The 18,120-nt window shown below is 44.9% G+C and overlaps 1 protein-coding gene and 1 long non-coding RNA gene across 2 annotated transcripts; both read right to left on the reverse strand.

Annotated features, from left to right (window-relative positions):
• Positions 1-1,518: 1,518 nt before the first annotated feature.
• On the reverse strand, positions 1,519-12,044 carry GFRA3 (GDNF family receptor alpha 3). The gene is made up of 8 exons (XM_033073470.1): positions 11,943-12,044; positions 8,277-8,552; positions 7,487-7,579; positions 6,724-7,069; positions 6,541-6,650; positions 5,284-5,418; positions 4,214-4,344; positions 1,519-3,906 (listed from the first exon to the last, which is right to left on the reverse strand). The coding sequence occupies exons 1-8, from the start codon at positions 11,983-11,985 to the stop codon at positions 3,772-3,774; spliced, it is 1,269 nt and encodes a 422-aa protein (XP_032929361.1). The 5' UTR covers positions 11,986-12,044; the 3' UTR covers positions 1,519-3,771.
• A 5,604-nt stretch (positions 12,045-17,648) lies between these two features.
• On the reverse strand, positions 17,649-18,109 carry LOC117003288. The gene is made up of 2 exons (XR_004419492.1): positions 17,997-18,109; positions 17,649-17,813 (listed from the first exon to the last, which is right to left on the reverse strand). It is a non-coding gene; the product is annotated as an uncharacterized LOC117003288 (long non-coding RNA).
• Positions 18,110-18,120: the final 11 nt, after the last annotated feature.

An 18,120-nucleotide genomic window follows, 5' to 3' on the forward strand; every position in this document is an offset into this window, starting at 1 on the left:
GAATGATTTGAATGAGGCAAGGACACTAATTTTGGACTTGCAAAATCAAGGTTTATCTCTGGCATCATCGTGCTTAATGACCTCAGGCAAGAAATGTGAATTGCTTCTCCCACTTGTTGCAAGAAACCACTCATCTAACAGTTGGCTGAGCTCACTGCTGGAGGACTATATGAATGCCCTTTGTAAATGCTACATTAGATCATGTTAAGAGTTCCAAGGCTCTATCAGAGTTCTCCAAGCCACATCTGAAGTACCTGACAGTGAGTTGTCAAGATTGTTTTGTAAGCAATTCTAACTCTGTTCTTAACATTTTTGTTCCATAATGCCTCCATCAGTGGAAACAAGAAGTGTAGCTTCAATGAAATGCAAAGGAAGGCAAGAGACTTCTAGAGTTGCAAGATAAATTTTATTAGTCAGACCTCGCATTGTTTTACTCCTTAAAAAATAATCTACATTACAGTAATTAGAAGGTTCCCTCCTTGTATATGTTTGCTGAATGCTCATTGTTAAAACTGTCTGGATAGAGAGTTTTTATTGGATTATTTTTGTGTTTCGTGGATTATCTTTTGTGTGACCACAGGTGCTCCCAGGATGTCGTTTTCAAGCTGAGGGGAGGTTGTTAATTGCCCTGTAGTATGAAATGTGTCAGTCTTGGAACATTGGTGGTGCTGACAGAACTGAATTGATAGTGATACTGGCATGATATTTCTAGTAGCAGTTAAGTTGTGTATGCATGTGTAGTTGAAAAACTGTGATATTTGGAGATCAGGTGTTAGAAAAGTCTAAGTGAAAATGGGCTTGTACTCACAACAGTGTAAGTACCTATGAATCAAGAAGTAGTTAGAAGTTAATTTTACTTGCAGTTATTGATGAACAAGCTAAGAGGCAGCTGTGTATATAAAGGTGCATGAAAAAGGGACACAGGACACTTGGAAAAAAAAAACCTACAAACTGACATGTTTTGCTTCAGTTTCAGTCTAGAGCATGATTTGTCCAAGTGCCAAGCATTTCCTGTACAATCCAGGATATGACAGAAGACTGTAATTGCAATCAATAACCTTCTCAGTAGGGATTTAGTGCCCTAAACATGAACAAGAAAATGCTCATCCCCTTTTCCATATCAATCTGTCTTACGGCACTAAATTTGGGAAAGAGGAAAGATCACAGCGCAGATGAGTGGAAGATCAATGAAGTACATTGTGTACCAGTGTGTGTGGTACAAATCACTCAGAAATCTACTCCATTATTCTCACAACTATTCTCTCTGTTGTGTGGAATAGTGGAAAGAATAACATTTTCTTCTTCCCTGTCACTCTCCATTAACTTCCTAAGATGACAGAAGCTGCTACGTTACAGTCAAGAGACTTGACACATTTCTAAGTCCCACCATATGGAGGATCACCTAATGTAGATACTATATTAGGGTTACATGGACTCTGTTTTTATTAACTAATGTGGTAAACATGTGGAAACATGTCTCTTGCTCCAAACAGCCATATTTCAGTAGGTAATGAGAAATACCAGCATTATTACTTCTGTTTATTAAGAAGACATATTCATTCCTATTGCATGTAAATAATACATTGCTTCTCTGTGTGACAGAGGAGACGATGCTGCTGCATGCATGATTTCTTTGCTCTACCTGCCCAGGAAATAAAGAGAAGTCTGGAATTGGAAATATTACCACTGCAGAAGGATAATTACTTTGATACACACAACAATGTAAGATTCTGTAATAAGGTGTCTGACAGTGACTGGGAACCACAGCATATTACCTAGCTGGTACTTCCCAGGCAACAGATAAAACACAGGAAAAAAAGAAATACTCAGCTACTCTGCTTCTGATCAGGATTGCAGTCTTGTCTGGATGTGTATAGTACTGTTCATATCTGTTGCCTCTCAGGATGAGCAATGGGCTCTACATGTGTGCATGGAGGAGCTGTTTTGAGCTGAGTTTCTGGCTGTTTGAAAATGTAGTCTGGCTGATGAGGCAACTCTTGCACACAATTGATTGTAGACTGTTAACCTATGCTCAGAAATCAATATTCACTTAACACCACATTTTAACAGACAAAACGCAGTACAAACTAACAGCAGTTACACAGTGCACACATTTACATTCAGAATAAACAGGTCATGAAATAGTGCGTGGCAGAGAAGGAAGATGGGGCAGGTGGCTGGAAGGGAACACTGGTAACTTGTATATGTGGACAGGTAGAAGGACATTTTTGCAACTGAATGTCCCAGGGTTGTGGTCAATGTACCTTCAAGGAGCCAAATGCATTCTCTATGAGTTATGGAAATAAGCCTAAATCTACTGAAGTTGAGCACTTCAAGGTGAAGTTGTTCATCTTGAACAGAGCCCAAGTGTGTCACTAGCTGCAATAATGGATTATGTATATGTTGAAGGGACAAAACACAATGGAGCATAAACACTAGTATAGTCTTCTTGATCTGGACTGGTATTTTTCATACACTTAAAAGAATGGATTTGAAAAGGGAACTGAAAGTAATCCAGAGATGGTGTTTACTAGGGACTTCACGTGTATGTTTATTGAGCTTTATTTGCAACCCAGCCTGAAGAACAGACTTCTAGTCTTTAGGATAATAAGTTCTACTCTATGCCTTCATAGGCTTGGGAAGTGGATACCAACAAAACTCATTAAGAGGAACAAGTCCAAGTACAAGGTCCCACACCTGGTTTGGGACAACCCCCAGTATCAGTACAGACTGGGGGGGTGAATGGATTGAGAGCAGCCCTGCAGGAAAGGACCTGGATACATGGCTAGGTGGAAAACTAGACTTGCAGCCCAGAAAGCCATCCTGCAGCCTGGGCTACATAAAAAGAAGCATGGCCAGCAGGCTGAGAGGTGATTCTTCCCCTCTGCCCCACCCCACCTCCCCACGTGGAGTTCAGCCTTCAACTCTGGGCTGCCCAGTACATGACTGACATGGAACCTGTTCAAGGCCATGAAAATTATGAGAGGGCTGGAACTCCCCTCCTATAAAGAAAGGCTGAGACAGTTGAGGGGGATTGGCCTGGAGAAGAGAAGGCTCTGTGGAGACCTCGTTGTGGCTTTTCAGTACATCAGGGTGATGATAAGCACAAAGAGATACTTTTGACCAGGGCATCTAGGGACAGGATATGGAACAACAATCTTAAACTGAAAGAGGGTATGTTTAGATCGAATCTTAGGAAAAAATTATTCCCTATGAGGGTGGTGAGGCACTGGCATAGATTGTCCAGAGAAGCTGTGCTTGCCCCATCTCTTCAAGGGCAGGTTGAATGGGGTTTGCAGCAACCTGGTCCAGTGGAAGGTGGTCCCTGCCCATAGCATAGGGTTGGAGCTAAATGATTTTGTAAGGTCCCTTCAAACCCAAACCATTCAATGATTGTATGCCTGAGGAGGAGCTCTAGATGGTGGGGTGGTTGGAGACACTGTCAGGACATCAGAAACCAAACCCTGCACAAGTTCTGAAAGAAATCAGACCTTTGATTGAACCTATTAAGCTGAAACATTAGCCTGTTACTCAGAATGTGTATACAGCAGAAGCAGTGGTGAGAACTGTACCTGCAGAGCTCAGCACAAACTGACAGGGGGAAAGCGGGGTGCGAGTACGTGGGAGGTTTCCAGTGATTGCCATTCTGGGTTAAGGCGGTTCCTCTTGTCTGAAAGCCTTCTGTTTCCCAAAGGTAAATCTGTATTGGGACATGCCTGGATATGGAATAATATTAATAATATGGGAAAGAAAGATTCCATTTATGCCACATTAATGTGGGCTCAGCAACAGGGGCAGGAACAGAGCCAGAGAAGGCCAGGAAGTAGCAGCTCCAGAATATACAGAGGAGGCCACAGGCATACTGCTCTGTTTGGAGCTGTCTCGCTGTGTCTTCCCTTCAGCCACCTAGGAAATAAAAAGGAGGGATGAATCTCAGTTAGACACATTTATGCTCAGACTTCTGGCTGCAGAACCTCTAGTTCTGAGCACTGATGTGAGACTATTGAAACTCCTATGGCCAGACATACTGCCTCCTATTTCTGCTTGTCTGTGGAAGGAGCAACTTAAGGTAGAGTAGTCCAGTGTTCTGCATGCACATGGCATCCCTTGGTTTGATGTCCAAAGTCATGTATTTCCAGATCCAAGGTTTTTCAACTACTGTCTCTAGGCTACTTGACTTGCTGCTTTGTGAAGGCAACACAGCATTGCGTACCTGGGACATTGCTGAAGAGAGAGATGTGCTGGCACTGTCTCCTTGGAAGCTTAGGGAAGATGAATAAAGTAAGTCTTCCTGTCTTTCTAGAGCTCTCTGCTTCAGGTGCATTTGAGACCAAATGGTATTTTCTGCAAACAGAAGTAAAGTGAGTGTCTTACTGTGCTTGGAATCTAGTGAACAGAAGTCTACAGAAGCTATTTTAGGAAAGGCACTCACAGGCTGTATGGCCTTGATTTAGAAAATATGTATTCTCTGTTTCGTGAATGGCCTGTCAGTTTGTGGGTTTACTTGTGAGATTGAGCAGACTGCAAAAACAATTTGAACTGTACTTGAAGACTTTTGGGTCCCTCTGTGATTTTCTCAACTCTATTTTGTAAGGGGCAGGTTTGTAGTATCTCGGATGAGATGATTAAATTGTAGCTGTGTCTATAGTGCTGGCCTTTTATATACTGCAGGAGGTAGGTTTAAATATTAATCACTTATGTAATTATGCTGTTTTATATCCTTTTAAAGCTTTTACATACATGAAATATTTAAATCTCATTAAGGTATGTTGCTAAAATGCTACTGAGGTAAAAGAAATACAGACTTGGGATTACACAGTTGGATGTAACAGGACTTTTGCAACTGCTATGTTGAATCTAGTAACAGGCTGCGTCAGGAGCTACTTATCTTGACTGAGTAAATGAGGGCCAGGGATGAGTACGAAACAGAGGACAAGGGGAATCCTCACCCATAATCCTGGTGCACAGATGTGGTTACTCAGCAACCTATGGATACAGCATGTCTGGCCTCCCCTTGGTGATGTTTTTGCAGTGTCCTTCATTTGAATGATGTTTGGAAATAGCTTCAAGGGTGTTTGAGATGAAGAGAAATGTTGCCAAAAGGTACAGAAACAGTTTGTAGAGCAGATCCAGGCTGGTCCCATAGGTTGCAGAGGAGATCATGGAGACATTGCAGAAGAAGATAGAAGTATACACAAGAGCAGTGCAACACAGGATCTTAAAACCACAGGATTTAAATTGCTCTCTGCTGAGCTGTTTGTCTGTGATGTGACTGATGCTTACCAAGGCATTTGTTGCTCTCAAACATGCCGAGTATCTGGTCACACTTCTCCTTCTGGTTGCCGCTGTTCTCACATGTACACCACAGGGAGACCTCCACACTGGAGTTACTGACATAGTTGGGTGTCATGGGTGTGCCTGTCCCAAACCCCACAGATTAAAGAAGTATTATGAATCATGTTATACTAAAGGAAATGCTGCCCTGGAGGCAGAAGCCTTCCACTGTGATAAACATGTTACCCAGGCAAGATCAGGAGTGCCAGCTAGGTGGCCCAGGCTTGATGAACCTACCTGAAGTCTGCTGAGCTGTGAGAAAGTGTTGAGATTGCTACCCCTGACTCAAGCACTCTGAGATGTATTGAGAACTGAAACTGGTGTAAGCATTAAATTGTGAGGTGTACACAGCAGAAGCAATGTTGAGAACTGTACCTGCAGAGCTCAGTGCAGACTGATGGGGGCAAAGCAATTTAATGCTGCAAGCATTAAATTGTGAAGGACTTGCGTGGGCTGAGCTGTGGTTCTAACATATGGCAGCAAAAGGTACTCTTGTTTCTTGTGTAGCTGGCAACACTGTGTAGCCAGGTACCTTTTGGCAAACAAATACTGCACACGTGTAGTGTGCCACTCAGGCAGTGTTCATCTAGCACAAAACCAGCAGAGCCATCTGAAAATGGAAGGTATAGTCGAGCTTTACAGCTTCTGAGGTACTGCTGCTCTTTACGTCCTCTTTTGAGCCACTCCGAAAACGTTTTAGTAGATTGATAAATAGTAAATAACTAAAACCAAAGATGACCTTCCTTCCAACAGCTGGTAGTCCTATGTTCTGGCTGGCCCGGTGCACAATACTAACAAGCCATCAGGAGTTTAAAAGTCAGGCAGTGATGGAATGCCATGTTAATCACTGCTGTGATGGGATGTAACTCCCTCGTTAGGAATGACAGTGACTAAGTTCACACAAGCTGCTGTTGATGAGGCACTTAAAGTGCTTTGCACCGATCCATGATGCAGAGAGGCTTCCAGAAATCTCAGGCAAGGATGGGGCAAAGTACAGCAAAAAATGCCACAGAAGAGCTCTTTTTAGACTGCATTTACCTCTGAGGCAAGGGAGAGCACTAGCATCAATTTGTAAGGCATATTCACCAGTATACTGAGTGCTACTTCCTGCAGGAGACCAGGATGGTCCTTCACAGCATCAGAGAGTGCCTGCAAGTTTGTGGCCTGAAAGTGTCTACTCTGTATGTTCCTGTGGATATCACTTACCAATCATCCCCATGTAAGCCTGCAGGCATGCAGCATGGTTGTGCAGAGAGCAGCCATCTGGAGACATCTCTACAGGTTGACAATTTTGTTGGAAGTCAGCCAGTCGGGATCTGTGGGAAGGAAAATGAGACCATAAGTGTTGATGTTGTTCTCTTGGATAACATCCTCTGCTGCCTGACCTACTTGCAGATATGGTCTTCTAAGCAGGAGTCCAGAAGCCAGAGGCAATTTGGTTTGGTGTTATACTGGAAGGAACAATCAGGAACAATGGTTTTACGGCGTCTTTCTCCACAAAATTCATCTTGACATGGACAGAACAGGATCCTTTTGGTGAAATCCTCAGGAACTTTCTCAAAGAAATTCCTTAGCCCTCTGTGGCACTTGCGCCGGTCACACACATCCTCACTTCCTGCTCCCTTGGTGCAGATGGAGGCGTAGTCTGTGCGCAGACGAAAACACTTCTTGCTCAGATTACAGACGTGTGTTGCTCTCAGACATGGATTTGTTGCATCTCCTGCTAACTGTGAGCCTATAAAGACAGAAGAAACTCAAAAACCATGAAGCAAGTCTCCAGATGAGATTGTGTATAAAAGCAGGAGTACTCCTTCTTTGATGGTCAGATTCAAAAAATCAAAAAGAACAAACCAGTCCTTCTATGTGCCTGCGGCATGACACTGTAATTATACTAGTTACACAAGAGTATGTTTTTATTGGTTCATAGTAGGGTGCTTGTTTCAGAAAATGGATCCTTGTGGGTTATTACTGGTTTAATGGGCCTGGATCTGTGGCGATATTTACACTTGGTAGGAGTGACAAATTGAGGCTAGTAGCCAGAACAGGCATTCCTCTGATTAAAGGGGCCATTACCCCAAATTGTTCTTCAAATAATCTTCAACCCATGAAAAGAGAGGGCAGTGTTATATCATGTAACCATTAGAATTCTTACCTGATACCAGAGCTGCCAGTTTATTATAATCCGTCTTCCAGTGTTCTTCATTTGCTGGATTCTCATACGGAGAAGTCTCCAAATTGAAATAACCTAGGCAAGGTACAAGATATTTAATGCTGTGGGAGAAATGCTTTGTGACCAGCTTTATTTATTTGTTTGTTTGTTTGTTTGTTTATTCTTGAATGGATAATTTTCTTATTTATGCCTGGTTCTTTCCTCAGGCTGGAGTTCAGAAATGCTCTGTCTCAGTCAAAGCCAAATGCCAAGAATGGTTCTTCTGGAAATGCAAAGCTATTACTGTGTACAACCCTAATTACATTTTGTCCAGCTGGAATTTGGTCTATGTTGTCATTTGCATTTTTCAGCTTCAGTAAGTGTGAGGAGCTGAGAGCATAGGTAGGCTCTAGTGGGAGGTCAAGTAGAAGCATCCCACAAAAGAAAGCAGAAGAACACTTAGAGATGCCATGGCAATATGTGTCATATTCACATATTCTTTCAGTGGTGGACATACAGGACTTTGAGGTATTTTTCACAGCACTAAATCTAACTATCTCAGTGTAGCTGTCTTTTTCTCTTAGGGTTGCTGGTGTATTTGAAGGGCTAGTCCCATACCAGATCAGTTTTTACTGCTTATCAAACAGAGCAGTAATGAATGCTCTTTACTAGGAGATATGGTTCCAGAGCAATTACCTACAGTGCTGGGAAGTGGACTTTCACAGTTGTTTTCAGCTAGGGGGTGGGGATAAGCCTTACTAGTAGCTTGTAAACATATTTTACTTCATCTCACCATCTGTCATGCTGGAGTGAACGGTCCAGAAAATGCGTAAGCAGTGCTCCTGTCTCTTCATGCGCCGGTGACACCTGCAGTGCAGCAAAGAGCTGTTCCCGAGGTCAAGCTCTGCATTCAGGCATCTGACCCTGCTATCATGATCCAGTGAAAGGAGGCGAGTCTTGGCCAGGGCACAGTTTTCCAGGGTCCTGTATGTGGCATTGCAGCTGGAATCGGAGAGGCACAGCTGCTCTGCCATGACACAGTCACTGCTGGGCAGAGCCATGAGGTCCCCTGAACAGGTAGAGAAAAGACTGTTAGGGCCCCAGTCAAGGTGAATGCCACACAAGCACCGTGTCATTGTCCTGCAGGGATCCTCTCTTCAACAAGGATTCCTTGCAAGAAACAAAAGTTGTTGAGATCTTCCATGTGGAGTAGTTAAGGAACAAGAGCTGTCTCCATTTAGAAAAGAAAAGGATGAGTACAAATGAAAGAGGGAACAAAAGGTTAAATAAAAGCCTCCAAAATAATTTTGTTCAACTTGGTCAGAATCAGGATTGCTGTGTATTTTAGGGACTAGTAAATCCCTGTGAAATGTTTGGGTTGCTGAGGCCTGCTTTGAAGAAGCTCTTTTATCTGAGCACTGAAAACCACAGTGCAATAAGCACATAGTAACACCATACTGTGTACTGTGAGTCAGTGCTGCTGCAACTACTAAAGTATATGCTAGTCATTAAGAGATGTATTGAGAAAACCCTTTATGGAGTATAAAAACAACTTCTTTAATGAGCCTGAAGACTTAAGAATATGTATTCTTTGCATAATAAAATGAGCCCTTAACAAAGGATGCAAGTAGCTTCATATTAGAAGGGCTGATATGCAGTCAATTAAAGTACATAGAACCCAGTCCCCAAAATCCCTGCCAAAAATGCAGATGAAGGCTTGGCCGATAAGAATCTCATGAAGTTCAACAAATCTAAGTACAGGTGCTGCACCTGGGTCAGAGCAATCCAGACCTAAGTCCAGACTGAGAGGTGGACCAATGGAGAGCAGCCCTCCAGAGAAGGACTTGGGGGTTCTCAGAGGTGAGCTGCTCATGTGCACTTGCAGCCCGAAAAGCAATTATCTCCTGAGCTGCATCAAAATCAGCATGGTCAACAGATCAAGGGAGTAGGTTCTGCCCTCATGAGACCCCACCTGCAGTGCTGCATCCAGCCCTTCCTCAGGAAGGACAGTAACCTGTTGGCATGGGTCCAGAGCAGGCCCAAAGAGGCTCTGAGGGCTGGAGCACCTCCCACTATGAGACAGGTTGAAAGAGCTGGTGTTATTCAGCCTGGAGAGGGCTCCAGGGAGACCCCCAATGGACCCCCTTCCAGTACTTAAAGGGGACTTATAAAAAAGGAGGTATAGCAACTTTTTATATAGGCAGATAGTGATAGGACAATGGGGAACAGTTTTAAAATAAAAAGGCAAGATTTAGATGAGATGTTAAGAAGAAGTTCTTTACTCAGAGGTTGGTAAGGGCACAGGTTGCCCAGAGCAGCTATGGCTGCCCCATCCCTGGAAGTGTCCAAGGCCAGGTTGGATGGGACATGGGGCAACCTGGTCTAGTGGAAGGTGTCCCTGCCCGTGGCAGGGGTGTAGATCAAGATGATATGTAAGGTCCCTTCCTGCCCAAGTCTTTCTATAATTTTATGATTATGTTGTCACGGGTAGGTGAAATCAGTCTGTAATCTTTCTTCATTTCTGCAGTATATGAATCTATGCTTATGGTACAAGTACAATGAATCCTGAAACAAGACAGTTTCCTAACAAAATTTATATATAGGCTGATATGTTTCTTCTTGGCTGGCTTTAAGAAATGACTGTGCTGAGCCTTGCATCTACCTTTAGTGTTCTTTGGCTACACCATATTACCTATCATTCTCTTGTTCAGCAGGTGCAGTAGTACTCTTTCAGTCTGCCATCACTATAAATTAGGGGGAAATCTTGGTACAACTCATATTGCCCAGCGTACCATCTTCCCTGTGTAATTTGTTCTCTCACTTCATTTTTGCTAGCTTCATCCGTTTATTTGCTGTAAGCAGTAGAACGCATGCCAGCCTGCTTCTCAAAGTTTCTACTTTCCCTACAGCCCAGTCATATTATCTAGGTACCTCGTCTCACTTGTACAAGTTTCTTTGTTCTTCTAACAACTTACTGTACTTTGTAGTTCACCTGGCACTTACGTAGAGACTTATGACTTTTCAAACTCCCTGAAAAATCTCTCATCAGGAATGCTTTGTATCCAGCATTCAGTGGGTTCAGGTGAAGCTGCTCTAAACCTCAGCTTTAAAACAGTCCTCTTCTATAGACATCATTTACTAGCTGTGCATTGTTGCAAGCCCTGAAATTTGGCAAGTCATTTAATTTTTTCAAAATCTTGTCTTAGTAGTCCAGTAAAAATATGAAAGAATGAGAAAGCTAATTCTTTCCTAGATCTGTGGTCTAGGCTGCAGAACATGTTAAAGATGTATGTGCATGGGAATTACATCTGTAGTTAAAAAAAAGAAAAAAGTTAAAAGGTAATAACCAATTAACACATTATGATTATTTATACCTTAGGAAAAAAAATCAGGTACTAAAATAAACCTTTATTCTCCCTTTTCAATGTCTTGTCATATAGGTATGTCTATCTTGTTGGCCCTGGTGCACCACGCTATTTAAAGAGACAATAGTTACAAAAGGGAACTCTTCCTTTATTAAACACAGTTACCAAAGAAGCATTGACATTTGGATATGGCAAATTGTGGGAAATCTTTTGCAATCATGTGGCTACCAGTTCCTACTGTGGTCTAAGTGCAGCGACCAATCTTTTAGCAGTCAAAAAGCTTCAGTTTTTTCTGGGTGCAAAGCACTCCTAGACAGAAATTAGGAATGCTTCAGAGCAGTTTCTAATTTCCTTATTCCTAGTCACATCAGCCTTGAAGCCTGAATAAGAGATGAACTAGAAAAAGGAATAACTTCAATCCTCAGCTCTTATAATTTTGCAGTAGTAGAAGGCAGAATAGAACAATCAGCTGCATCTCTGCAGGAGTTCCTTGGATTGGTCTTGGCAACCTGAGCCTAGTCTCAAAAAACTATGGGCCTTAAGCATTCAAGAGGGCGAATGCATGGGGGTTAGTGATGAAAAACTGCTCTGGGCGAAGCCAGCGAGAGCGCGACGCAGCTGGGACCAGCCCCGGAGAACGAATCCCCGCGTTGTGCCGGTCCGGCCGCACTCGGGGATCGGCTCCCGGCATCTCCTCTCGCCTCCTCACGCCTTGCCTCCAGGGCAGACGGTCGTCTCCCCAGAGCGTCCCTCCAGTCTGGCCACAATCACACCGGAGACTCTCCATTCGGGCCAAAGCAGCTGCCGCCTTTCCCGGTTTGAGTCGCCAATTCCCACCCGCCGCCTGCGCCCGAGGCAGCGGCTGCGAGCGCCGCGCTCGGGACGCGCTCCGCGCCCGCCCGGTACCGGGGGAGCAGCGCTCAACCCCAGCGACCCCGGCGCGGCCCCTGCACGCCACGGCCGCCCCGCGGCGGGCCCGGGGTGCGGGCGATGCCGCTGTCTGCCCGCCGGGAGAGGGACGGGGTCGTGCCGCCCTGCCCTGCCCTGCCCTGCCCTGCCCCGCCCCGCCCGCCCCGCGCCCCGGGCGCTGTTACCGGCTCGGGAGAGAAGCAGCACCAGGAGCAGCGCCGGCCCCATGCTGGCGGTCGGTGGCTCCGAGCGCCAGGGCTGCAGCTCGCATGCTGCGCGCAGCCCCGCCTCGGTGCCGCCGAGCCCGGCCCGCCCCGTCGAGGTGCGCGCGGCGAGCGCCGCCCCCGGCCCGGCCCGGCCCGGCCCGGCTCGGCTCGGCCCGGCCCACCGCTGGCCCGGGACCCGCCCGTGGAGGCCGCGGGGAAGCGGAGCAGCCGTCGGGCTGGTGCGACGTGGGCCGGGTGGCGGGGGTCATCCAGCGGCCGCTGTCCCCAGGGCTACCGGGCAGTGCACGGACGCTTCAAAAGGGGCGTTTTGGAAGGGGCTGAGCGAGGCGTTTGCTTTGTGATTCGTAGCACACCTCAGTAACGAGAGCAGAGCTGTAACTGCGCGCCCTCGGGGGCGTACTTGGGTAAAGGACAGTGAATCTCCAACTTAGAAGGGTCTCCACTCTGGAGGGAGTGTTCTTGGAGGATACAGAGCCTGACTCTGTAGATTCCCCAAGTGATTCTTGGGTCTGTGGAAGGGATGACTGAGCTTGTGGCTTCTTCCTTTTGGCTTTGTTGTGAAGGCTGTTATTTCAATTTCTCACCTGTTGCTGCCTCTGTCTTGATTGAGCTTCTTGTCTGCACCCACACGAAAGATGGCATTTCTGAGAGCCCACATGACATTTAGGCAGCTGTGCTTCTTTCAAGCAGATACTTCATTTTAATTTGCATCCTAAGATCAAATTAATCAGTGTGAAGAAGTTACAGCCCAACACATGCATGTCAAACATTAGTATGTGAAAATGAGGCAAATGTTTTGTAAGTCAATTGTTTGCATAAATAGACAAACCTACCCCATCTGTCTGAAAACCCCAACATAAAGGGTAATTTGCAATTACATTAAGTATTCACAATTTAATTCAGTGGTGCCCTCCTCTTTTTGAGTTAAGAAAGATTAGTTCTCCTGCTTACTGCAGGGAACTGCTGTGAGAGAATTCTTCTGCATGGAAATTACTGTCTATCATCATATTAAAACAAGTAGCAGTTCAGTGATATGCTAGACATTTCATGACTGCCACAGCCAGGGAATAGTGGGTTTGACCAAGGAAGTATTTTGTTTGCTGTAGGTGCTGAGTTACTTAGTCATACCTTATTTTATATAGTATTTACCTTATGAAGATTACAGCACGCTGGTGCTTCTGCTGCTTTTTTTCAGGATTTGACCACTACAACCCTTCTTGAGTCAAAACCAGAGCACATTACTGAGAAGTGCAAAAGGTGCTGAGTCTTGGCCATTTGTCCGGAGTACTGTCAGAGAGCTACTGAGGGAGGTAACACAGAGGAGGGCTGAGCAAACACTTCTCTGCCTGGGTTAATATTTACAGCACCACACTCTGCTTTTTACAGGGTTAGAGAAAGACAACAGACTTTTACAGCTAATAGTAACACCTGTACACTACAGAAATATTAACCTAATGCAAACAACCCAGCAGAAGTTGATGTCTGTATTTATGGAAAACCAAATAAAAACCTCCTCCATTCCCTAGCATGAGTGCTAGTGCCCTAAACAGCTCTGGCTGCTCATTGCCAAAGAAGGTTCAGGGGTTTGACGTCCATAGCAGCTACCCATAGTTTTGTGCTTCAGTTCCTGAGATACTTGGCCACTTCTGGCTTTATTCCTTTGTTCCTATAAATAAAGATTTCAAAGCTGCTCTTGTATTTTAGCCTCAGTGTGGTTCACAGTAGGAAGGTGAGAAGTGTTTAGGGGTCTGTCTGGTTAAGTACAGTAATACAGCTCAATGGGTAGACTATATCTTTGGTGAGAATAATTTCAAGTCATTCTACAGGAAAAAGGAACTAATAAATTTATGATGATAAAAATTCGGGGTAAGCAGTGGACATGCTGAACAACATAGCTTCAATCCAGAGGGACTTTGAGAAATGAAAGAACTAGGTCATCAGGTGCTTTATGACATTTAGGAAGGAGAGTCAAGTTCTGAAACAGGGCACAGTGACCCCATGCATCTTTCGTGACTGAAGACTGAGTGAATGAGAAGCATTCCTGTTGGAAGGACCTGGGAGTTGCCATGGATACCAGTAAGATGTGATTGTGAATAAAACAACCCCCACACCACACTGTATTAAGAAGAACATGGCCAGAGACTGAAAGAAGTTATTCATGTCTACTTAGCAGTGGTGTGGCCACACCTGGACTGCTGTGAGCAGTTTCCTGCCCCTGAAGTTTAAGAGGGATACGGAGGAACTAGGGAGGGTCCAGTGGAGGGCTACCGAGATAGTAGCACATGACCTACAAATGGATTATCACACCTGGGCTTGTTTTCTTGGCAAAGAGGAATTAGAGATGATCTTGTACCACCATACAGCTATTTAAAGGTGAACTGCAAAGGCGATAAACCCAAATGGCAGGTATACAAGATATGATGATGGCCATAAATTTCATCTCGGGTTGTTCAGGCTGGGTGCTATGAAAAACTTTTTCACTAAAAAGTTGGTGCAGTGCTAAAATGGGTTATCTATGGACATATTTGAATCTGTACTGACTAGCACAAAGAAGTTGGATCAGAGACCCCTCTACCAGCTAGTTAAGGCAGTGGTTAGTGTGCACATGCTTGGATGACAGAAGCAATTTAAGGCATGAGCAACTCAGAAGAAAAATTATTTGTAAAAGGAAAACAAAAATACTTTTTCAAGAGAAGAAAGGAGAAGTACCTTAGAACAGTGCTGCTCTGCTACCTTAAGTCTACATTTTTTCAGAGGCAAGAATGCAGAAAAAGTAAATAGTTTTAATAGTGCATTCCACTATATTTTGAGTCAAAGACATTTAAGTGATGCACTGTAAGCCCATTTTTTTGACCCAGGTATATCCATGATGCATATTGTCTCTCCTTGTCTCTCTCTATTGCAGATGTCTCTTCTTGTCCCAAGCAAAGCTTAATTAGCATGCAGGACAGTGGATCTGGCAGTGGCAAGACAGACCCAGGCCTTAGGGGTTGTAGCTGTTCAGTGTAGTCAGAAAAATAATGGAACTGTCATGGTTTTGGAAGAGTATTTCCCAATTTAGTTCTCCCACTAAAACTGCACTGCTTGCTTCTCCATCTTTCTTCAATTGGAAGAACAAAAAGCAAAGATCACGGGTGGAGATAAGAAACAGGAATGAGATAAGGAACAGTAACAGCAACAATATTAATAACAAAAGTATAAGACAAAGAAATTATTTGCATGGAAAGTCCAGCAATACTGACTGGCTCTTCCCAACCATGCTTTCCCCCACCAGAAGGAACCCCTTCTCCTCAGAAGTGAAAGTTCCTTTCTCTGCCTCCAGTAATGATGTGAGGTGGTATCAAATAATATTAGGATATTGGCCATGCCTCCTCCCACTGATCCGTGCCAAAATCAGGACAGGAACCAAACCAAAGATTTTACTTTCCTGTAGGCTGGGAAGGTACTTAAAGAGGTATTAAAGCAATCAAGTTAAAGAACATGGATTAAATTATTTCCCCTTGTTTCAGCAGCAGTCCTGCAGCTGCTTTCTGTAGGGAAATGGACTAGACTTCATTCAAGCCATGAGATAGAGGACTTAAAGCCACATTAGGCCACAAAGATCAGTGGTCTCACTCTGCTGGCACCTTCACTGCCTTTCAGTGCTGTGGAACACAGAACCAGAGCCAGTAGGTTCTTATTTTAATCACTCCTGTAAATTTTCTCCTCTTTGCTTTAAAAGAGATGGGCACATGGCAGGGCAGCAGCACAGGGGCTGTTTACTTTGCATCTTATCATCAGCATTATGTGCTTTAGAGACTACCAGGAAAGAGTGAGGTACAAGCTGCTCCTACTGAGTCAACAGTACGGCCCTGGCAGCCAGGAGGGCCAACCATGTCCTGGGGTGCATCAAGCAAAACATTGCCAGCCAGTAGAGGGAGATGCTTGTCCTGCTTTACTCTGCACTGGTGCAGCCTCGCCTTGAGTGCTGTGTGCAGTTTGGGGCACCACAATGTTAAGAAGACATTAAGCTACTGGAGATCATCCAAAGGAGGCCATAAGGATGGAGAAGGGACTGGAGGGGAAGTTTATGAGGTATGGCTCAGGTCACTTGGTTTGTTCATTCTGGAGGAGACTGAGAGGGGACCTCATTGGAGTCTTCCAACATTCTTCCAACATGAGGAGAAGTGGAGGGGCAGGTGCCAATCACTTCACTCTCATGACCAGTGACAGGACTCAAGGAAAAGGCATGGATCCGAGTCAGGGAGGTTTAGATTGGGTATCTGGGAAAGGTTTTTCACCCAAACAGTGGTTGAGCACTGGAACAGGCTCCCCAGGACAGCGGTCACAGAGCTGAGCACTTGTCTGAGTTCAAGAAATGTTTGGACAATGCTCTCAAAGCACATCACGGCACCCTTGGCATGTCCTGCACAGGGCCAGGAGTCAGATTTGATGATCATGATGAGTCTTCCAACTGAGTACATACAGAGTAGCTGTACCCAGATAGATGAGGCTTTCTTTATTAATTTTGCCCCTGGCAACAAGGTTTCTAGGATTTCAAATTTATTTGTCTGTCCTCAAAAATCCTCTCTTGCCTCCTATCCCTTATTTTTTTTACGCATCCAACAAAGTACTTGCCTGAAGAGCTATCAGCAAGAGTGTTGACAGGTGAGGAGGATACCTGAATGTACTCAGGGAGATTTTAGCTGAGGTTTTTTATACAGACATGAAGGTCAGCCAGCATAAATGTAAAGGGAGACTCGCTGGGCCATATGCAGTTTTGCTCCAGAAGACAAGGGCTGTTTGAATAATGTGCTAGAAGGCTTGCCTCTGAGGTTTGGTATGCAAACCAAATGGATAAATCTACCCAATTTCTTTTAAGTAGCCTCATGTAGCATAGACACCAGATTAATTCTTGACAAACTGTTGGAAACGAGTAGTAGTCTCACTGATTGCCACAAACAACTTACATGCACCAGATTATTTTTTTTTAATTACAGGCAAATTTATTAATTCATATTCCTTAGCCTATCCTCTTGTCTCTTTCCACACAGATGGGATTTTGCCTCATCCAGGTTCCTGGTATAAGAGTCACTCTTCATGGTTTTGTCGCTATTTCAACCAGTTCATGAAATAATCCGAGATATTTAAGGGTCATCAAACCCAGTGGGCCTTGAAACACATTTTTCTAAGCACTCTATCTTTGCCAAACATTCTAACCTTGCTATTGTTTAACTGCCCGAGTGTCAGCACAGGTGGGCAGCAGCCAGGACAGCCACAAACCCGTGGCTTAACTCCAAAGAGTAGTTTATTTCCCTTCCCCTGCTAACTGGGGGATCCCCACAGCAACCCTTTGGCAGAGGCACACAAGGGGAGACACAGGCACTTTTAAACTGGATTCATGCCAGAGGATCACCAGAGTGTTCACACTGGTTTAGCAAAGGTTATTCCCAGCTTCATGTTTACAATCTTCCTCAACAGGCAGTCATATACTTTTAACCCATTCCTCCCAACACCAGCTGGCAGTTCCAATTATCACGTTACTTTTTGCCCACCTAACTCTAACATACAGCAGGAAGAATGCACACAGGTCTGTTAAAACATATCATGGCCTAACTGAATGAAATGTAGGAGGTATTGAAGAAAAGGGCCGCATGGAAGTAGATTAACTGTATAGACTTCACATCAGGAACGTCTTTGTAATAAATAGCTTTAATTTGTTTGTCAATAAACTGTACAGAAGTTGCTTAGTGGCGTTCTTATCGTGATTTATGTAGTGGATTCTCAGGACGAGCAAGTATTGCAGCGCTGATCCACTCCCAGAAGCACGGGACAGGTGTGGGAAGGTGCCTGCAAAGGTGACAAAACAGAAGCAGAACCGATTTGAACAGCTCCCTGTTTTGTCCCGTGCACAGAGAGCTTTCTAAGACCTGAAGCTACATCCCAGGATCCACCTCCCAGCTTTTTTAACCACCCTCCTGGTCCACTCCCTGCAGCCCCAGCCGGCCCGAAGCCGGCGTGAGCCGGGAGTACCGAAAGAGCCGGGAGTGCCGAAAGAGCCGGGAGTACCGAAGGAGCCGGGAGCGGCCCGGCCCGGCCCGGTCCCGCTCCCCCCGCACGCCCCAGGTTCGCGGACCGGAAGCGGAAGCGCGCGGCC

Source organism: Catharus ustulatus, chromosome 15, assembly GCF_009819885.2.
Source record: "Catharus ustulatus isolate bCatUst1 chromosome 15, bCatUst1.pri.v2, whole genome shotgun sequence".
Taxonomy (NCBI): Eukaryota; Metazoa; Chordata; class Aves; order Passeriformes; family Turdidae; genus Catharus; species Catharus ustulatus.